Source organism: Piliocolobus tephrosceles, chromosome 15, assembly GCF_002776525.5.
Source record: "Piliocolobus tephrosceles isolate RC106 chromosome 15, ASM277652v3, whole genome shotgun sequence".
NCBI lineage: Eukaryota > Metazoa > Chordata > Mammalia > Primates > Cercopithecidae > Piliocolobus > Piliocolobus tephrosceles.
The window spans coordinates 51224311-51243705 of NC_045448.1; the positions used below are offsets into that span (position 1 = coordinate 51224311).

A 19395-nucleotide genomic window follows, 5' to 3' on the forward strand; every position below is an offset into this window, starting at 1 on the left:
AATCCATGCATGGTGTAGTTTGATCTTAGAGGGGAGCTTTAGCTTTCACCATCAGGTTCTGACTTGCTATTTCCTTACTGTGTAATGTGGGAAAGTTTTTACCTTGGTTATTTTTTCTCATCTACAAAAAGGAAGTCAAATGTCATTGTCCCTTTATCTCAGATAGTAATTATGAGATAACAGATTAAAAAAATGCAGGCTGGGCGCCGTGGCTCAAGCCTTTAATCCTAGCACTTTGGGAGGCTGAGATGGGAGGTCAGGAGATCGAGACCATCCTAGCTAACCCATCTCTACTAAAAAAAACTAGCCGGGCAAGATAGCGGGCGCCTGCAGTCCCAGCGACTCGGGAGGCTGAGGCAGGAGAATGGCGTAAACCCAGGAGGCGGAGCTTGCAGTGAGCTGAGATCCAGCCACTGCCCTCCAGGCTGGGCCACCAAGCGAGACTCTGTCTCAAAAAAAAAGAAAGAAAATGCTTTTTAAAGGTTGAAAATGAATTAATATATTAATTTAATGTATTATTCTATAAGTTTACCTAAATCAGAACTACTACTATTGGTAAAATTAGAAAACGATAAGGAAGGGAAGAGGAATTACAATTAGAAAACTACTTTTACAAATCAAAAACAAGTATTTATGAATAAAAGATGAAACTGCTGAAAGAAGCAGAAAATTACAATAATATCACTTTATTCAAGAAGATATTGGGCATATATTCCCAACCGGTACCAATATATTATTTTTCAGAGATAACAATGTTAATAGGAAGAATAAAGCTATGTTTATTTACACAGGGCTAGAACTTTTTTAAAAAGATAAACTAAAATAAATAACATATTGGAATTCATTTGAGGACCCTTTTAAATCTCTTTATGTTCTCTGCTTTCTAGGTATTCACTACCATACCACGCCAAACTAAATTTTAACTCTCTCTTTAGTCTTGTTGACCAAAATGACTTTTCTTCAGTCTAAACCATACTGAAATTGAGTTCAATCTAACTATAGGAAGACATTAACATGGTTCAAATAAAGTTTTGCATAATAACTGTTTCTATTATGTTGATGGTCTTGGAGGTAACTATTTCTAAATTCATCTTTAACTGAATAATTATTATATAAGTATTCTGGGGGAATTTGTTTTGTTTTGTTTTGTTTTGTAGTGACCTGTGCTCTCAGTATACACAATATCATGCCCCACCCCCACAACATACCTTATGGGCCTTTTGCATAAACATTCCGTAAATTACAACACAGGATAAAATGTGGCTTACAAATAGCAATAGAAACAAACAGAACTGGAAAAAGACACAGAAAACTTTTTCTTGCCTCTTAAAAGGATGTCTCAAGATCTGCTTGTATCTTCTCTTAATGGAAAGCCTCTCCTTTAATTGTAAAAACTTGAAATTATTTCCTCTCAATACGTCCTTAGGCAGAGGGAGCTGTGTTGGCAAAAGCCAGAGACAGATGTTGCTCGGCTCAGAACTGAATGGCTTGAAGGTACTTTTAGGATAAAATTGAACTTGTGTGATTTACTCATTTGAAACAATGGGATTTGGAGTGTTTTCATATAATCCACAAATACAAGACAGTAGGATGTGAAATACCGACTGTAGCCCTGAGATTAATAACCTCTAGCAGTAGTTATCAAATATTTTAAAATAAGAGACCCCTCCTTTACAGACAATCTTGGGAGAAAGCCCAGCATAGAGAAAAGGCTATGTCTCTGTTGGAATCAGGGTAGGGGCTCCAAAGTCCTGCTCTTTCTGTACTCTTAAACCCCAGCAGTGGTCCTCAGGTCCCTCCCCAGAACCCTTAGGCTCAATAAGGCATGATCTGAAATCCATTAGACTTACATAGTTCTGTGAAATTTAGAGCTGAAGAATCCAGTTCGTTCCATAACAGCAATTTGACTGAAATATATGAGACAAGTTAAGAGTGCACAGGCCACAACACCAGAAATTAATAAAATCAGGCTGGTAGCTTTTGCCCTAGGCAGATTGCAGCCCCCCTCTCTTTTTACTATGTCTTGAAATTTAGAAAAAGGTATCTTGAAATCCCTAAGTATTAAATAGTCCATACATGAATTTTACAAATGGATCCAAGTTCATATTTGGGAACATAAAGAATGGTAAAAAGGTTTTCTTCTAAGTAGGGAATGGGTCAGTGTGGAAACTTGCGGGGGGATGTCAGAGGTAGTGCAGTAAAGTATTGATGCAATACAAGGAACATCCTTTTCTGTGCTAGAGCTAACTCTTCCATTTACTGGTTGATTAACTTTAGGCAAAACACTTTTTTTTTTTTTCAGTTTCTTCATCCATAAAACAATGTGTCTGCCTTAAACGATCAGACATTTCTTTTTAAAAAGATTACTAATCTGTATTTTATCTTGATACATATATTTTTGCTGAGTTGAAATAAACTTACTTAAAAATGGCCATATAACCTTTTCATTATAATCTCTATCCTGAGAAACATATTTGTATTTTCATCGCTGCTGAATGTGTCTCCCTGGATGTCTTCTTAGAACTTGATCTAAGATGAATGTTATTCTCCCTCAGGCACTTTCAGAAGCATGATCCTTCTGGGTACTTATATCCAGGCTCTTCAAGTCACCTTCAGTTCTTTCCTTTCACTTCTCACATCCAATTCAACTATTCCAATGTCTTCATTCATTCATTCATTTTTTATTATTATCTACTTTGTGTCTTGTCCCACTGAAAGAACAAGACCCAGGCCATGTCCTAATGAAATTGTAAATCTAGTTTCTCATGTTTGGTCCTTCCCTTCTTTTCCTCATATTATCATCACAGTTCAGCCCACTTTTCTCTTAACTTTTTTAACAACCTCTTAGCTTATTCACCTTACTCTAATGATCCCACCTTTCCTTAACACTGTAATTTGAAATTCACTCTGCCATTAAGATGTCTTTCTAAAGTGGGACTCTGATAATGGCACCATCCACCCCCAACCCTCTGACACACACTGTGTGTTGATTGAAAAATAAGTTTACAAATCCAGGGTTATAAATGCAGCTATTTAAGGAACCTGGTAAGAAATATAAATGTGTTAATCTGGTTAGGGCACACAGTAGGGAGTAAGAGAGCCTAGTGAAAATTTGGATAGGCTATGTGCTGCCCAATGACTTTCAAATTCAATTAAAAATAACTACATCTATGAACCAGAAAGCTACCAATTCTTTCATTCTAAACCTCCCTTGTAGCCATATCTGTGTTGCAGCCACACAACAACCCTCACCATAATCATGCTTTGCATGAAGCTGTTCCAATATTTCTAATGACACTATTCTTTCTTTCAGGTGTCATCTTTCCCAGTGAATCTATCCTCATTTTTCATCTCTTCCCTGTCAACTACCACTTACCCATGCACTTTTTTTCCAGTAAGAATTTATCTCTTATTCTCCTATATGGTCACTATATTTTATATTTTACATATTTATAAACATGACACACTCACTTATGTTCCACAAAGGGCTTTGAACAGAATTTACATATAGTTCCCTGGATTAATGTATTTACTAAAATGGAAGATAAAGTGAATTAATTACTTAAATATTAAACACTATTGAATACAAATAACTTTCCCAATATTGCTTCATGATTTAGTCTATTAAACATTTAACCAAGTTACTAGACTAAGTTTACTAAGGCAAATTGTAGAATATGTGGAGAAACATGATCTGGCTAATAGTACAGGGTCAAAGCTGGTTGAATGGTGTTGTATAGTGGATTCAGATTGATGTAACAGTGGTGGTTACACTAGGGGCACTAAGGGCAATCCCTACTCGCACTCCAAGGACTCTATTCTCTACCACACTTTTTTTTTCATTAAAAATACCAAGTAGATTAATATCATATTTGTAGATAACACAGGGATGGAATTACATACAAAGATTCAATATAGCTTAGTTAATTCCATGTACTATAATGGAAATCAGAAGCATTTCTCTTCCTTTGACTCCCCATCTCTACTTTCTCTTCAGTAATCCATATTGTAAATTACATCACTATTCACCTAGACTCTTATCATGAAAATCTGGGAATCAGTCTTGACTCCAGTCATGCCCACATCTTTGTAACTAATCAATCAACAAGCCCCATAGACGCTAACTCCTTAGCACATATCAAATCTATTCCTTCTTTTTAATCTCTGGTGCTAAGAAAATAGTATAAGCTTCTGGTATCTTTCTTGATGAAATAATTGTTACTATGCTTATCTTTGGTTCTGTATTTCTTAAATCTGTTCTCTTGCAAGAATAATCTTTCAAAACAGTCAATCTGATCTTGTTCCTTAAGTCTTTCCATCATCTTGACCTTTACCTGTTTCTCCAGTTTCATCCTTTAGGGAAGTTCCCTTGTTGCATTCTTACTCAATTAATTGCAACCCGCATTTCTCTTACCTACTTACATTATGCTTCTGCCTGAAATGTGTCTGCCTGTGCTAGGCAAATATAATGGCAACCCAGTGATGTCTACATCTTAATCTCCAGAACCTGTGAATAGGTTGGATTGCATGTGTTGGGGCTCAGAACATAACACCCAAAGTATGGCACCCTGACACGCTGAGTACTTTGAACTGAAGGAGACTGGAAAAGCCTCAGAAACAAGGTCTCTGACCTTTTCCTGCTCTCCTCTCCCACACTCCTCTTCCTCCCCAGAAGCAAGTCACAGCCACCAGAATTGGATTTCCCCAAGGTCTGTCTAGAAACTAAAATTCTTCTCCCCTAAAGTAAGCCATAAAATTTATAAAGGTCACTCTCTCCCTTTTCCCTTGAAGACACTCATTGACCTATACTCTGGAAAAATGCTACACAGAGAAGAATCTGGAAACAAACAAACAAAAAAACAAACAGGCCTTTCCGGGTTTCCCCCTTCAGTCTATTACCATTAGATTATACTCTTTTGTCCAATCACATTTGTACATGGTGGTTCATTCTTCATTGAAACTCAGCATAAAACGTACACAGTTTTCCCTGGGTATTTGGGTCTTCAACTCTGACGGTGCCTGTGTTACATGAAACTTTGATTAACTAAGTTTGTTACATTTTTCTCTTGTTAATCTGTCCTTCATTACAGGAGTGTTGGCTGTGACCTTTATGAAGGGTGAGAAAAAGATGTCCTTTTTCTTTTTGCCCTTAAAGATGGCAAAGGCAATTAATGTTGAAGATGTTAATTAAGTTTGCTAATCAGTTGACCTAAAGATAGGGTAAGAACCCTGGACCCAATGTTGTCACAAGCTCCTTACAAGTGGAAGAAAACAGCAGAAGAGGAGTCAGAGGAAAATGTGACTATAGAAGAATGGTCTGAGAGATGGGTTACTGGCTTTGAAGATGAAACAAAGGGTTCACCAGCCAAGGAATGTAGGCAGCCTCAAAAAAGGTGGAAAAGGAATAAAGCAGATTCTTTCCTAGTGCTTCTAACAGAAATGCAGCATTGATGACAAATCAAATTTACCCCAGTGAGATCCATGCCAGACTTCTGACCTACAAAAGAGTGATACAATACATTTACGTTGTTTAAGCTATTACATCTGTAGTAATTTGTTATGGCATCAATAGAAAACTAATGCACTACAAACAATGTCACTCTAACCAACAGTCATCACTCATCAAAACTCAGCTAATGAAGAATGATTTTTGTAAATAACTTATATTACAGGGCTTTTAACTGTTGATGAGACTTCCATGTAAAAATGTATTCACCTACTGAGCTATAAATCCTTCTAGAATAGATACCAGCCTTTTCTATGTTTGTATTCATAGAATCTTGCATATGATCCTTAGTACATAATGTATTATATTTAATGATTGAAGGTAGAATTGAATAGTAATATTTCATGTTTTAAAGTGGGCTGACAACATCAACTCTTGAGTAGGGTACAGAAAGGCTGACTTATGAGCAGTTCATGTGGAAAAACTTAGAGGTTTCAACTGACTAAAAGTTCAGTATAAATTGATAAAACAGTAACATTGACCAAAATACACACACACACACACACACACACACACACAACCACAAACCCTACCTTTGATTTTAGGTGGCATTAACGGAAGTATTATTTCCAGAACTAGAGACTGCTTCCATTTTACCATGCCTTGCTCAGATACTCAGGGATAGTGTAATTAATTTTGGACTTGGCTTTAAGAAGTATCCTGACAATTACAGCATGCCAAGATTAGGAGAAGGAGACAGTCAGCAAAGAGATGGAAAGGTCTTCAACACTGTGAAGGACGGTTTGAGAGACCAAAGAAATAAAATATGGAAGAGAAAAATCTGAATTTGGGTACAGGGGTTGCTATGGTTTGAATGTGTTCCCCAAATTTTGTGTGTTGAAAATGTAATCCTCAAATTAATATGCTGGCTGGAAGTGGGTCTTTAGGAGGTAAACAGGATTAGATAAGGTCATCAGTGTGGAGCCCTCATGATGGGACAGGTGGCTTTAAGAAGAGGAAGAGAGACCTGAGCTGGCAGGGACTCTCTGACCCTCTCACCATGTGATGCCCTCCACATGTTACGATGCAGCAAGAAGGCCCTCACTGGTTGCTAGTGCCATGCTCTTGGACTTTCCAGCCTGCAGAACTATAAGAAATAAACTTAGTTTCTTTATAAATTACACATTTATGGTATTTTCTTATAGCAACAAAAAATAAAGATAGGGTGGAGAAATTTATTCATAGAAAGTATTTTTTAAGTGAATGAGAACTTAGACATAATGTTTTTAACTCCAGAGAAATCGGAAACATAGAGAACAGCACATTGGAGAAATTCAATAAATATCTTAAGAATTAGCAAAACAACGTGCAGATGGCTAATTGGCAATAGTTTCAGTAGGTAGATTTTGATTAAAATAAAGAAAAACTTGGTAATAATTAAACCTCACCTTAAAACATTATTACTTTATGAGGTAACAAGGTAACAAGTAGACTCTTCTGAAAGCATAAACAGAGTTTAAATCATCACCCATTACTTAATTAGCAGAGGAGTTTGTTTGAATAGGCATTTGGACTAGGACACTTCTAAAGTTTTTGTCAAATTTGTGATTCCATTATTTGTTAATTAAGTTATTTTCCATTCTAAAGCAATTTCTGTGATTTTCTGATTGTGGTAGACTTCACAATTATACTGGTTTAGAACACATTACCATCTACTTTCTGGCTCCTAATAAATTACTATTCACTTAAGCGTTATATCTGAGTCCTAAAGTGTTAACAGACCTACCAAATCATGTGAGGAATCTCCCCTTCCCCAACATCCCAACAAACTCAATTTTCTCTTGAATAGTTATCTCATTCTCTCATAACTTTCATATAATTTCAAACTCTCCAAAATACATCCAAGAAGGGAACTGAAGGATAGGAATGGATTATGTATTTTTTCCATGGTATATTCTCTTCTAATGGAGAAAAGCAATTAGGCAAAACAAGTCAAAAGCAAGCTAAGCTTTTTCTTACTCAGCAGTGTAGAACAAAAGGTTTTATCTGATTTATGCTAAAACTAGTTCATTGTAAGCAGGATCTTAATACCCTAATCAAGGAAATTTAAAAACAAACTAAAGAAAACATCTCACCTTTGTTACTTAGAGGCAAAAATTATGACAAAATTATTTCCTCATCAGCATTCTCAGGCTATCCTCAGGTATATGTTTTTTCTTGAATTAAGAATAATGAAAATCACCATAAAATGAAACAAAAGTATCACAAAAATATTTTCCAATTCTCTTTCTGTTCCCTCCCATTTTACTTCCTTACTCAACATTTGGGATTTAATGAGCTTTAAAAATATGTATACAAAGGGTAAATGTCTTTGATTTTTTTGATCTTTCCTCCATGTAGTTTGTGATTTAAAAAGTTATTTCCTTTGAAAATTAATTTTATTTGACTCATCAGTAAATACCCAATACTCTGCCACGTTCTACTATTGTGCATTCACCATTCACTAGAAATACATTACGCACTTTACTGATATTCATATACTTAATCCCCATAGCTAAAAAAGATTTTTAGATTTCATTATCTGCATTTTACAAATGAGTTTCAGAGAGGCCAAGTAAGTTTCCCAAAGCTACACAGCTGATACATCATGAATCTAGGGTCTAAATGTGGGTCCACTTAACTCCAGTCTCCATGATCCTTGGCTATGCTTTTGCAACAAGATTTCCTCAGTATTTCTCATGTACCAAGCTCTATCCTCAATTGAAAACTGAAAATATCAAAGCCCCTGCCTTCAAGGCTCTCACATTCTAAGCACAGTGACTGACCAATAATAAATGCAATCCAGCTAAATAATTTTATAATAGAGGTAAATACTGGGTATAATGGTGTTCCTAAAAAAATAATAATACACTTTCCCTAGTTTAGGGTAGGAGTGCCAGTGTGCACAATGAGGGAATATATACTGCTAACAGCTAATTTTTGACCAAAAAATAAGATTCAGTCTATCACTGGATTCTGCTTCCTCTATAACTCCAGGTATCAGCCATGCCAAATGTGCTAAGGGCTTCCAATTCCGCATAGATCTCACTGGGGCTAAATCAAGGGCTGGACAATGCCATCTGACATGTTCCACTGACATTAAAAAATAATTCTCTGGTGTCCCCTATCATCAAATCCCTGCTTAAGAACAGATACATTAGTTAAAATTATGTGGTACTTTCAAATACTATCATCTTTATTTATTGCAAGAGACAGGACCACTGAGAGATTTATCTTCGACAAGGGGATAACTTTTGGTTCCCCCTCAAATCACATGCAATATGTAACCATCTATGAATAGAGCTTCCCTAGACCCTAAAGTTGCCCTCTCAGCCTGCTGTCATTACTCTTTCACATCTGTTTCCACTTGGAGAAATGAGTAACCCCTTGCTCTTACAACGACAACATTAGCATCTCGTTTTTTTGTCCCCATAGGAGCTTGGCCTTATCATCCTCATCACTCTCTCCCTGCTTTTTCTTGTACTCACACTAATCTTTCAACCACTTCCTTTTATATTTTTTTTTAAATCTTATCATACATTTCCATATAATTTCTATACCTGAGTCTGTCATTTCTGAATGTCTAATAAGAATATTGTCTATTATTTGTAAGTAGACTCCATGGACCAAATTTCTACCCCCAATAAAGCCTGAATTTTGTAGATACAACATATTCCTGTTTCATTTAATGTTTCTTTCTCCACAATTTCCAGAAAAAAAAAGGGTCATTATCATCATCCTTTTCCATTGCATCAAGATATATTTGTGGCAGATTTTAAATGTGAGCTCAGCATTTGCTGTTTAGCTTTTTCTTTGTCTGGATCCTTTCTCCATTGTACATTATTGAGAATGATCCTAAAACATATTACAAAGTGTCCACAGATGGGCATTACATAAAAACTTTAAAAGTTGCCACATATTCAACTTGATTTTTGTTTTGTCTTTTTGTAAAGCACATGGTCTGAACTCTACACAATGAAAATTTTAATGACCTTTACAACAAGATTTGAAAGGGCTCAGTGACATCTTTACTAATGTGAAAACTAACAATTTAGTTTCAGGGATGAAGGGTAGATCCAATTGAATAACTACCTTTTTTTCTCAGTCCTTTCCTCATGGACCAACTTCTTTTAAAGCAAGTTAATAATTATTTTTATTATCAAAAAAAGTCTTTCAATGCAGAAGCAATATGAGGTGAGTTATCAAGTTGTACATGTCACTGCAAGGAAAAACAAAATCCTCATCACCATGGAGATTAAGTCCTCAGCTTTTGGAGGGCAAAGGCCAATTTAATGAGTTCACTAGTCACAGAGTGACTGGGCATTAGATCTTCGGGGGGAAAGAATGATATCTTTTAAAGTACAGGATGCCAGTCTGCCTTAACCTAGTGAATAAAATCCTCTGTCAAGTTCCTTGAAAAATCTGTATTTTAGAAAATGCATCTATACTTCCCTAAATAGATAGAGGGTTACATATTACATGTGATGTAAGGTGGCACCAAAAATTATCCCCTTGCCAAAGATAAATCTCTCAGTGGTTCTGTCCTGTTGCAAAAAATCAAGATGATAGTATCTGAAAGTGCCACATAATTTTAACTGATTTATCTGTTCTTACACAGGGAATTGATGACATGAGACACTAGATAAGTATGTTGTATTTTTTATTTTTTTATTTTTGAGACGGAGTCTTCCTCTGTTGCCCAGGCTAGAGTGCAGCAGCACAATCTCAGCTCAGTGCAAGCTCCGCTTCCCAGGTTCACGCCATTCTCCTGCCTCAGCTTCCCAAGTAGCTGGGACTACAGGTGCCCACCACCACGACTGGCTAATTTTTGTATTTTTAGTAGAGACGGGGTTTCACCTTGTTAGCCGGGATGGTCTCGATCTCCTGACCTCGTGATCTGCCCACCTCGGCCTCCCAAAGTGCTGGGATTACAGGTGTGAGCCAGCGCACCCGGCCTAGACAAGTATATTTTAATGTGAGTGAAATGTGAGTAACTGCTCTGGGCCGTCCCTCTGAGAACTACCAGGTCAGAACAACAGTAATGACCTCAAGGTTTGCAGCGATGTTTGAGCAACTGTTCAGATGTTCTGACAGGGAAGTGAGCTACTTGAACAGATCTGATTAAAGAGTGATTCTCCTCTATATAAGGCTTTTCCTCTATTCAGAGAATGGCATGGTTAAGGTAGTTAAACGAAAGAAAAGGAAGGAAGGAAGGAAGGAAGGAAGGAAGGAAGGAAGGAAGGGAGGGAGGGAGGGAGGGAGGGAGGGAGCTGGGACCTACCCTAATAACTGGTATTAGTTCTATAAATAATGAGGTTGAATGCCAAACCAAAGAGTCCTCACATTTATCAGTCTAGGTGTTGGCTTTCTTTGGGATCAGTTAGCTTCTCTCTTCTTCCTCCTCATTGGTCAGTGTAAATCCAACTGCTCTTTAAGACTATTAACTTCAGCCAGTCCACTGGAAAAGAATCCCACTGGTCACCGACAGTACCGATGGGTCAGTGCAAATCCAACCACACTGCTGAGAAAACAATTCAAAATGCATTTCTGCTGATTGTTTGCCAGAGACGGTATTGTTTTATTTAAACAATAAACACCCGAAAGACAGTTGTTGAAGGCCATCATCACATCATTCTTTTAGGTCAGTATAGCATCAAACATCATCTGTTCACTGAGTTTAGAGGAAGATTTCTGGTAGATTTTGCTACTAGCAATCTATGAAACCCTATGGTTAGCTTGTGAACTAGGGTTTCCCAGTGAACTGGAATCACAATCGGACAATTTAGGGATTTCCAGCCCTCTAGCAGCAGTTTAGCCCAATCTAAATTTGATTGTTTTCTTAAATGGAGTAATTTAATTTCCTCCAAATGTCTACAGACTTCAAAATGCCAAGTCCAAAAAGTGAAAGGGAAAACTGGGTCAGTTTTCCAGGTGACTCAAGCCAAAGAATAAAATACTGCTTTGAAATTCCTTATAAAGCATACATTGTTTTAATTTTCTGAATTATCTTATTCATTGTCTCAGTAGTCTAACTGTATAGTCTATACCTGGGTTATGCAGTAAAATAGTATTTTTTAACATGAAAGAAAATATTAGTCTCAGTTCATAGTTCTGTGAATATCCCTGCATTTTACTTGTTCGAAAGTAAACACGAATAATTAATGCAGAGCACTTCAGCTGCTCCTATTCTGAATGGACTATCATGGGGTCGTAGGTATATGGCAGACAAGCCAAACAGAAAGGGAGAACGGCAGTTTGTGCAACAGGCACTTATATAAGTAGGCATATTATGAATGCAAAAGAACATATCCTGAAAATGGTAGCTATTATTATCCATGTGGCTATACTTCTTAATATAAACCGTGAAAACATCCATTCTGAAAAGTTGTGCCTTGACACCACATCTAACAGTCCCACATAAAGCAGAATCTCCTTGGTGATTACAGTAATAATGGCTAAGATTGAATGAAACCCTTTAGTTCTCAGTTTCTCTCTTTTCAAAATGACAAGTAATAGGACATACATTTTAAGCAAAATATGGCCTCAGACACTGTAGTACTGTTGCTGCTTTTTAATTCGAAGATTTCCTACCACTATAGTTCTTCAGCACAGGTTCTATGGCTTAGGACAGCTGGCTGTGGACCTGGACTCACTGGTAAGTCATCTACTTGGACATACAATAATGTATTTGTGTGCTGAGAAAAAAAAAATCAAAAGGCTTTTCGGGTGTTTAAGCCTACTTGATGATCTGAGAAGAGCGAATCACTTTATATTTATGTTAGTGAAAGGTAAGCTACATGACCATAAAATATAAGATCTACTTCGTTTTTTGAAACTTTCCATTACAAATTGCCAAATGATCCTTCCTGAAAATGTCACAATAAATCATGTTATTCAGAAGCCAAACTTCCAGGATCCTCTTCCTGTTACTTGTATAGACACAGAGACATGTAAAGATTAATTACTGTCCCATTCTTAAAGTAATATTCCTTTAAGACTGAGATAATTAGAAAAATGTGAAAGGAAACCTTTGACCATCAGTGGCTGTGAAAGTGGTTTTTAAATCCTTTCCAAAAATTTCTTAAGGCCTCTTGCAATGGACAGGGAATGAGAAAGATAAAAAGTGTCAAATCTGAGGCTGCTTGACCCACAATACAATAAGAAATTTTTTTTGTTTTCATTGACTTTGTTTATCCTTCATAGGAAGATTTACCTTGGAGCAAAAAAGAAAAAGAAATTTAAAAATTAGTGTACTATGACAAAGCAGAAACAAATATTCAAATTAAAACTCAAAGGAAACTTGACAAACTTGTTTAGCCAATCAATCAGTTGATCATTAAACAAGAATTTATTGAGTATTGAGTATGAGTGCCAGTCACTGTTCTAGGGACTCTTGAGACACATCAGGGTAGAGACCTCTCTGCCTTCACCAGATTCCTTCCTCTGGTGAAAAGAAGACATATAAACAAAATAAATGAGAATTTTTTTAAAGTAAGTTAAAAGATAGTAATTTCTACGGAAGAGAAACTAGATCATGGCATGGAAGTTCAGGAGAGGGCCAAATGGCAGTATTAAGCAGGGTGGTCAGTTTTAGTCCTTAACATTTTTAGCAAAATCTTGAAGTATGTGAGAATATTAGCCAATTATTTAAGTATTTCAAGAAAATTATGTTATTTTTCCAAAACAGAAACCTCAGAAATATATCTACTTAGCTTTTCCTTGAAAATGTGGTATTAAGATAACCAGGTGTCAGCAGTCTCAACAATATATATCACTCTATGAAGTCATTAGTGGGGCAAAACATTAATTTACAAAAAAAGTTTCCTCTCACTGGTACCTCCAGTTCATGAAAAAATGTCTACCTCTCTGCCTCCTTCAGCCAATAAATTTGCATCTGAAAACCAGTATTTTACCGATGACTTCCCAGGGTTGCTCAAAGTGGAGGCAAGTCTATTTCTGCCTCATTATTGTATGTAAAATGTTAAAGTGTAAAGAGTAACACAGATATCTAAATAATTTTGATTGAGGATAATCAATCCTTAATACCTTTTTGTACAAATGTTTTCTGTAGTACGGATCATCAGGACATTGGTGTCTAGTTAGTTTCAACCAAAGACAAGGCCAGGATCATAAATAATAGGGTATTAATATGATGGAAAGAAGATATTAATATTAAGATATTGATACTGTTTCTGCTAAACCTTTGACAGATTACAGATCATTTTAATATTCATTTAATCCAAATTCACATAGTATCTTTTTCTTATTGTCACCATTAATAAAACACCTCTTCTATGTACTTTTGCAACTTGTCATGTAATATTACCCTCAGTAATTGAGTAATTTTATTAATCCATATTACAGATCATAAGATTTACTAAATTATTTTAGTAATTATTTACTCATGGTCAGTAAGTAACAAATCTGGGATATGAAACCAGCTCTTATGACTTCAGGATTACTACCCATCAGTCATAAGCTGGAGTTTTACTCCCTCAAATGAAAATCTTGAATATGAGAGACACCAGCATCCTAGATAAAAGTCTGTGAATGGTTTCCTTTATACTACCACTAAATTTATTTTGTAAGAATAAGAAGATGAAACTGTTTCATGATTATTAGTGTTTAATTGGAGAAAAATCTTTGAAGTCTCCTTAAAGTTGGCTATTCTACATTATAATAGTTATTTTGGTTGAAAGTTGTTACAAGGTTTTGCCTAACATAATAAGCAGCATCACCTTTCATGCCTTAAAATACAAAGAGTGACAATATTCTATTATTAGATTTTTAGATGATCTCTAATATTCTTCTCTGCTCCAAAATGTTATGATTCTAATTAAAGATTCAAATTTCTCTAGTTAAGAGCTAAACACTATGGAAAATTACATTGTTTTATAACCACTGGTCAACAAAACTTAGGAAACAGCCTTCTATCAGCCTAAAAGTGTTGATGGTTGTTAAAATCTAGATTAACACAAATACATTTGCAAATGGATAAATAACATAAAGTCATTATTTCGGAGAAGAAATAATCAGTTAACCTCCATTATGTCATAATTTGAAAGTTTTGCTATTTGCAACATATTTCAGTAAAACGCATCTAAGTTTCTATTCATACCACCTAATTTTTTAAACTATTAGACTACGGAGAGTCCTCTCTGTGCTATTCTCTGAGGACGAGTTAGTCTGCAACAAGTGTAGTAAAAGTCTTGTTTAGATGATCAGTTTTTCAATGTTATCATTGTTTAAAGAATGTATAATGACACAGAAAACTTTGCTTCACAGAACCAGGATTACAAAAATACAATCGAGCTGGGACTTTTATTAGTAATACATATAACAAGATTGGTTAAATCACAGCAAGAGATAATACATAAGTATATACTCTTCAATTAGTTTTTCTTGGTTCTACTCAGAGCTAATGAACATGTAAGCTAAAGATGAACTGCTAAATAAACATTGAATTCTAAATAGTCACATAGCCTTCCATGTATATAATACAGATAAAAGTAGATATTTAATGTCTGATTTTATAAGGTGAAATTCTGGTTTTCCCGTGGTCTGTGGTTGTGAATTAAGGGGACTGCAAGAGTACTGCAAGAGTAGAGGTAACACAGTAGATTAAAAAAAAATTCTGACTTCTTAGTTTGTATATGCACCAAACACAGGCATTTCAACAGTAAGGTTCTGCCAACATCCACAAACTTTTCTGAACAAACAGATTACTTATTATTATAACGCTAAATGAGGTAATACAATTTAAGAATTTATACAGAAGATACATATCCTATTTTAATAACCAAATTAGGTCTCTATCAGAAATCACAGCAAAATATGTTTAAAAAGTATAAAAAAATGCATTAGGATTTTAATAATTGGAAGTTGGGCACTTCACAGACAAATTTGCTATATAGCAACACAGGACTTGAAAATGGAAAAAAAAAAAAAAAAAAAAGAAAGAAAAAGTCATGGAAACTGTGTGATCTGAATGTCGTGCCTTTCCAAAATTGATAAATTGAAATCCTAACCCACAAAATGATGGATTAGGAGAGGGGGCTTTTCGGACTTGATTAGGTCATGAGGGCAGAGCCTTTATTAATAGGATTACTGTCCTTATAAAAGACATACCAGAGAGCTCTCTTGTCCCCTGAGGACACAAAAAGAAGGTAGTGATCTATGAACCTAGGAAGCAAAATCTCACTGGACATTGAACGTGCCAGCCCTTGGTCTCGGACTTCTCAGCCTAAAGACGTTTGAGAAATAAGTTTCTGTTACTTACAAGCTACCCAGTTTATGGTATTTTTATATAGCAGCCCAAATGGACTAAGACAAAGACAAAAGAAAATGTATTTAAAAACACCACATGCTTTATTCTTTTCTAAGTATTAATAATATCAAATCTATTTAAGAGTAAGTTTAACAAAATATTAATTGTGGTATGACAGTATAGACAAAAATTTAAAGCACATGATAATATTAGATATTATTCATCACTAGTTAAGGTAGAAGAGTTGTATCCAGGTCTTAACTATTACAATCAGCTTTAACAATCAGCTTTGAGAAAAATCTATCATTATTTTTATAAATTATACTAATTTAAGATCTACTCTTCATAAAGAGAATAAGGCTTATGTACTTTCAGAATGTGTAACTATATTCTTTTCAGTTCTACTTGTAATATTTTGCTTTTCTAGTAACATGAGAAGCCTGGATAATTAAACAATAAATGTTCATTTGACTTTTTAAAATGGACAGCTGAAATTGTTGCCCCAAAACAAATATTCTTCAGTCATGAAATGGCAAATTCAAGATACAATAAGAAAAATGTTCTGGAAATACAACGATCAAAGAGAAAGACAAGGTTTCTGCCCTCATAGAGCTTACACTCTACCACGAAAAGTTAACATTAAGTATAATCACAAATACAAATATGTAATTACAATTATGATGACTTCTGAAGGAAAAGTACAAGCCTCCAATCAAAGTGCCAACATTAGCTGATAATTATTAACTTGTACGCCTGAGCTATTAACCAACTATTATGGCTGGACTTTCATGTATAATATATTCTGACCTTTTTGTAATTTAAATATTCATTCCTGACAAGCCATCAAAGTAAAACATAAATAAATAATCAAAGCAATTATTGGAACGAAGTGACCAGTTACACATACATAGTAAAAGAAACAAGAATAAACAAAAAAGACATACTTCATTCAAGGCAAATAGATAAACCTAAATTCTAAATAGAAAGGAGAATAAAATTAGCATTATCAATGATCCTAACAACATCACTGACAAATTCCAAGCCAAAAAAAAAAAGTGATCCAAATTTCATGAAGACTATTTGAATCCATCTACCCACAACTAGCAAAAGTAAGGTTGGCTTTGAATAACAGATCTTCAGCTGCCCCAAAGAAAACTATAATTCATTCAATCAAAGTTTATTCTTAACCATATCCAGTTAAAGGTGACACATCTTTGTTTAGGGAATGTTAAAAAAAAAAACAAACAAACAAGTAACAGATTTGACTCTAAAGTCTGAAACAGGATGACTATTTAAAAATAGGAGGCACTGTGGCCTATGAGAAGAATGAGAAAACTTGTGTTTCATTCATTGTGATTCTGCCAGCCCATAGCAGTGGTCTCTACCATGTCTCCAGCTGACTTCGCAATTTTTGTCATGTACACATGATAAGGGGTTTTGCAGTTTCCAAACCCTGAGTTGTTATGGAGCACAGAAGGATCAACACCAACGCTGTAAGGACACATCACAAAGTAAGACCAGTGCTTACCTCGAGAGAAAGGACTTGAGAGTAGGATGAAGAAGGTTATCAAAAGGAATGCTCTTTTTACATGTGTTACTCATTTTTTAATGAAATATATTAATCACGGGACATTTAAAAGGTTAGAAAATATTTAAGAATTCATACAGAAGAAATCAAAATAATGAAGATGTTCTTGAATTTTTTCTAGGCTTTTTTTCAAAAAGAAAGACATTAATCCACAAAACTTCATTCCACATCCCCTGAATTCACTACTCACACAAGAGAAAAGTGGGAAAATTGAGAAAATTGCTCCATGATTATATCAAGATGTAAAAATTTAGGAAACATAAGTTTACACTGTAAATCAGTTATTTAAACTGGCCAGATTTTACCCTGATTTTATGCACAACTAGGACTTAATTCCATATAGGAAGCTACAATGTAAAGTTTCTAAATTATTTTTTCTAGATTTTTTTTAATCCCTCCAATAGATGGCACAAGGTAGGGATATTCACATAAGAGAGACTTAGATTGATGTTATGTTTGCCTTTTTCTGAATTCCTACTTCACTTTGTACCACTATCATAGCACTTCCATTCTGTCATTCATTCTAACTTGCCCACATGTTTTCATTTCCTTGTTACATGAACACTCTTTGAATGTGGATGCCATGTCATAGTCATGATCGTATTTTTGCTCTAGAATATAGATCTGTGGAATTAATCTGCAATTAGAGAAGATTTACAATCACCTTTCTCATTTCTCTACATCTAATTAAACAATATGTAATGGGTACCATTCTGATTTGCAAAATACTCAAGTCCATCTTAAAATCTTCTTCCTCCATTTAACAGCAAAAAGCATACTCATCCCAATAACAGAAGAAGAATGCAATGAAAAAATCAAGCTCCTGTCCTCTGTGTCTTTGTGCTGATTGAGGAACACAATCTGAGGAAAACTGGTGAAGTTAAAATATAATGTTTGACACACATGCCAACAGAAAACATTTAAGACTGACATACAAAAACTGAATAAAGTTAAGTGACACTTAACATTAAGTACACGAAACAAATAGCAGCTGAGTATAAACATGAACTACTCCATATGTAGAAAATTGTTGTATAATTTAAAAATTATTTTGAGTTACTTTTCACAAAATAGCAAACATAGGAGTGTATATACTTACAAAATGTGTATTTATACATGCATCCATACAAATACACATATGTATATATACAAACACATACACATATACTTTACTCAGTCAGTAAGATAAAATATGTTCTTCCCTCTATGCCATCCTAAGTCCACATAATAAAGAACATGATGAGAAATGCCCACTTAAGAGAAGGCAGCGGATGAGATTTTGGCCTCAAGTAAAAACATTTAGAAAGTCCTTAAAATGTTACACAAAACTTCTAAAATAATTGATACATACTATCATTTGCATAGTTGCTAGAGGCTTAATATGAGATTAAATTAGATTATTGAAAATAGCTGACCAAAACAAAAACTGTGATAACCTATGTTGTTGGATCAAAGTATTCAGACAGCATTTGTTTCTAAAGCTCTATTTTATACATTTAAAATTGATATCATTTCTTACATATTGCTTGGCTCATGTTCAGGTGCTTTTTCAAGCAGAAAAGTTTTGCTGCTAGATGACACAAACATAAGCGTGTAGAACTGTGAACTGTGGTCCCAATTCACCAGATTAACATTGAGAACATAAGAAAGGATAAAGATATTCCTGCATTTAAACCATTAATAATAATTAAAAAATAGAAACTAAATAGAAATATTCACTAATACACAGTTAAAAATGGTTGATTTAAAGACGTTCTATATGTTCGCCACAGCTGCCTACCACTTTCTTCCTTTTAGTGACAACATTAAACACAATGAGGATGGTTTTAAATGGCAAATTACACATGCTTCTGGATTTTGTACCAAGACCATCAAAGAGTAGCCTGACTTACCAAGCAATGCGGGTATGCATAGTTAGTTGATAATGTCCTTAAAACAAAGTTAGTATGCATAAAGAGAAATGTCTTGCTCCTCTTTTGTCTCTTTCTTAATACTGCCTTTTTAGGTTACTACAGTGTTCATGTGCATAAATGGAATCTAGCAGACAACATGGTG

General features: G+C 35.0%; 1 protein-coding gene across 21 annotated transcripts in view; it reads right to left on the reverse strand.

The window, feature by feature from the left end:
* Nucleotides 1-19395, reverse strand: part of NRXN1 (neurexin 1) — a 1127593-nt gene that overhangs the window by 994365 nt on the left and 113833 nt on the right. For 2 of the 21 annotated variants that reach the window (XM_023223890.2, XM_023223888.3), the window contains exon 6: nt 14788-17977. The exons of 18 other annotated variants lie outside the window; for them this stretch is intronic. In XM_023223890.2, coding sequence (XP_023079658.1) covers nt 17973-17977 — 5 coding nt within the window. In that variant the 3' untranslated portion in view covers nt 14788-17972. Of the gene's footprint in view, nt 1-14787; nt 17978-19395 lie in introns of those variants that run through there. One more of the 21 variants, XM_023223887.2, reaches the window with a different exon arrangement.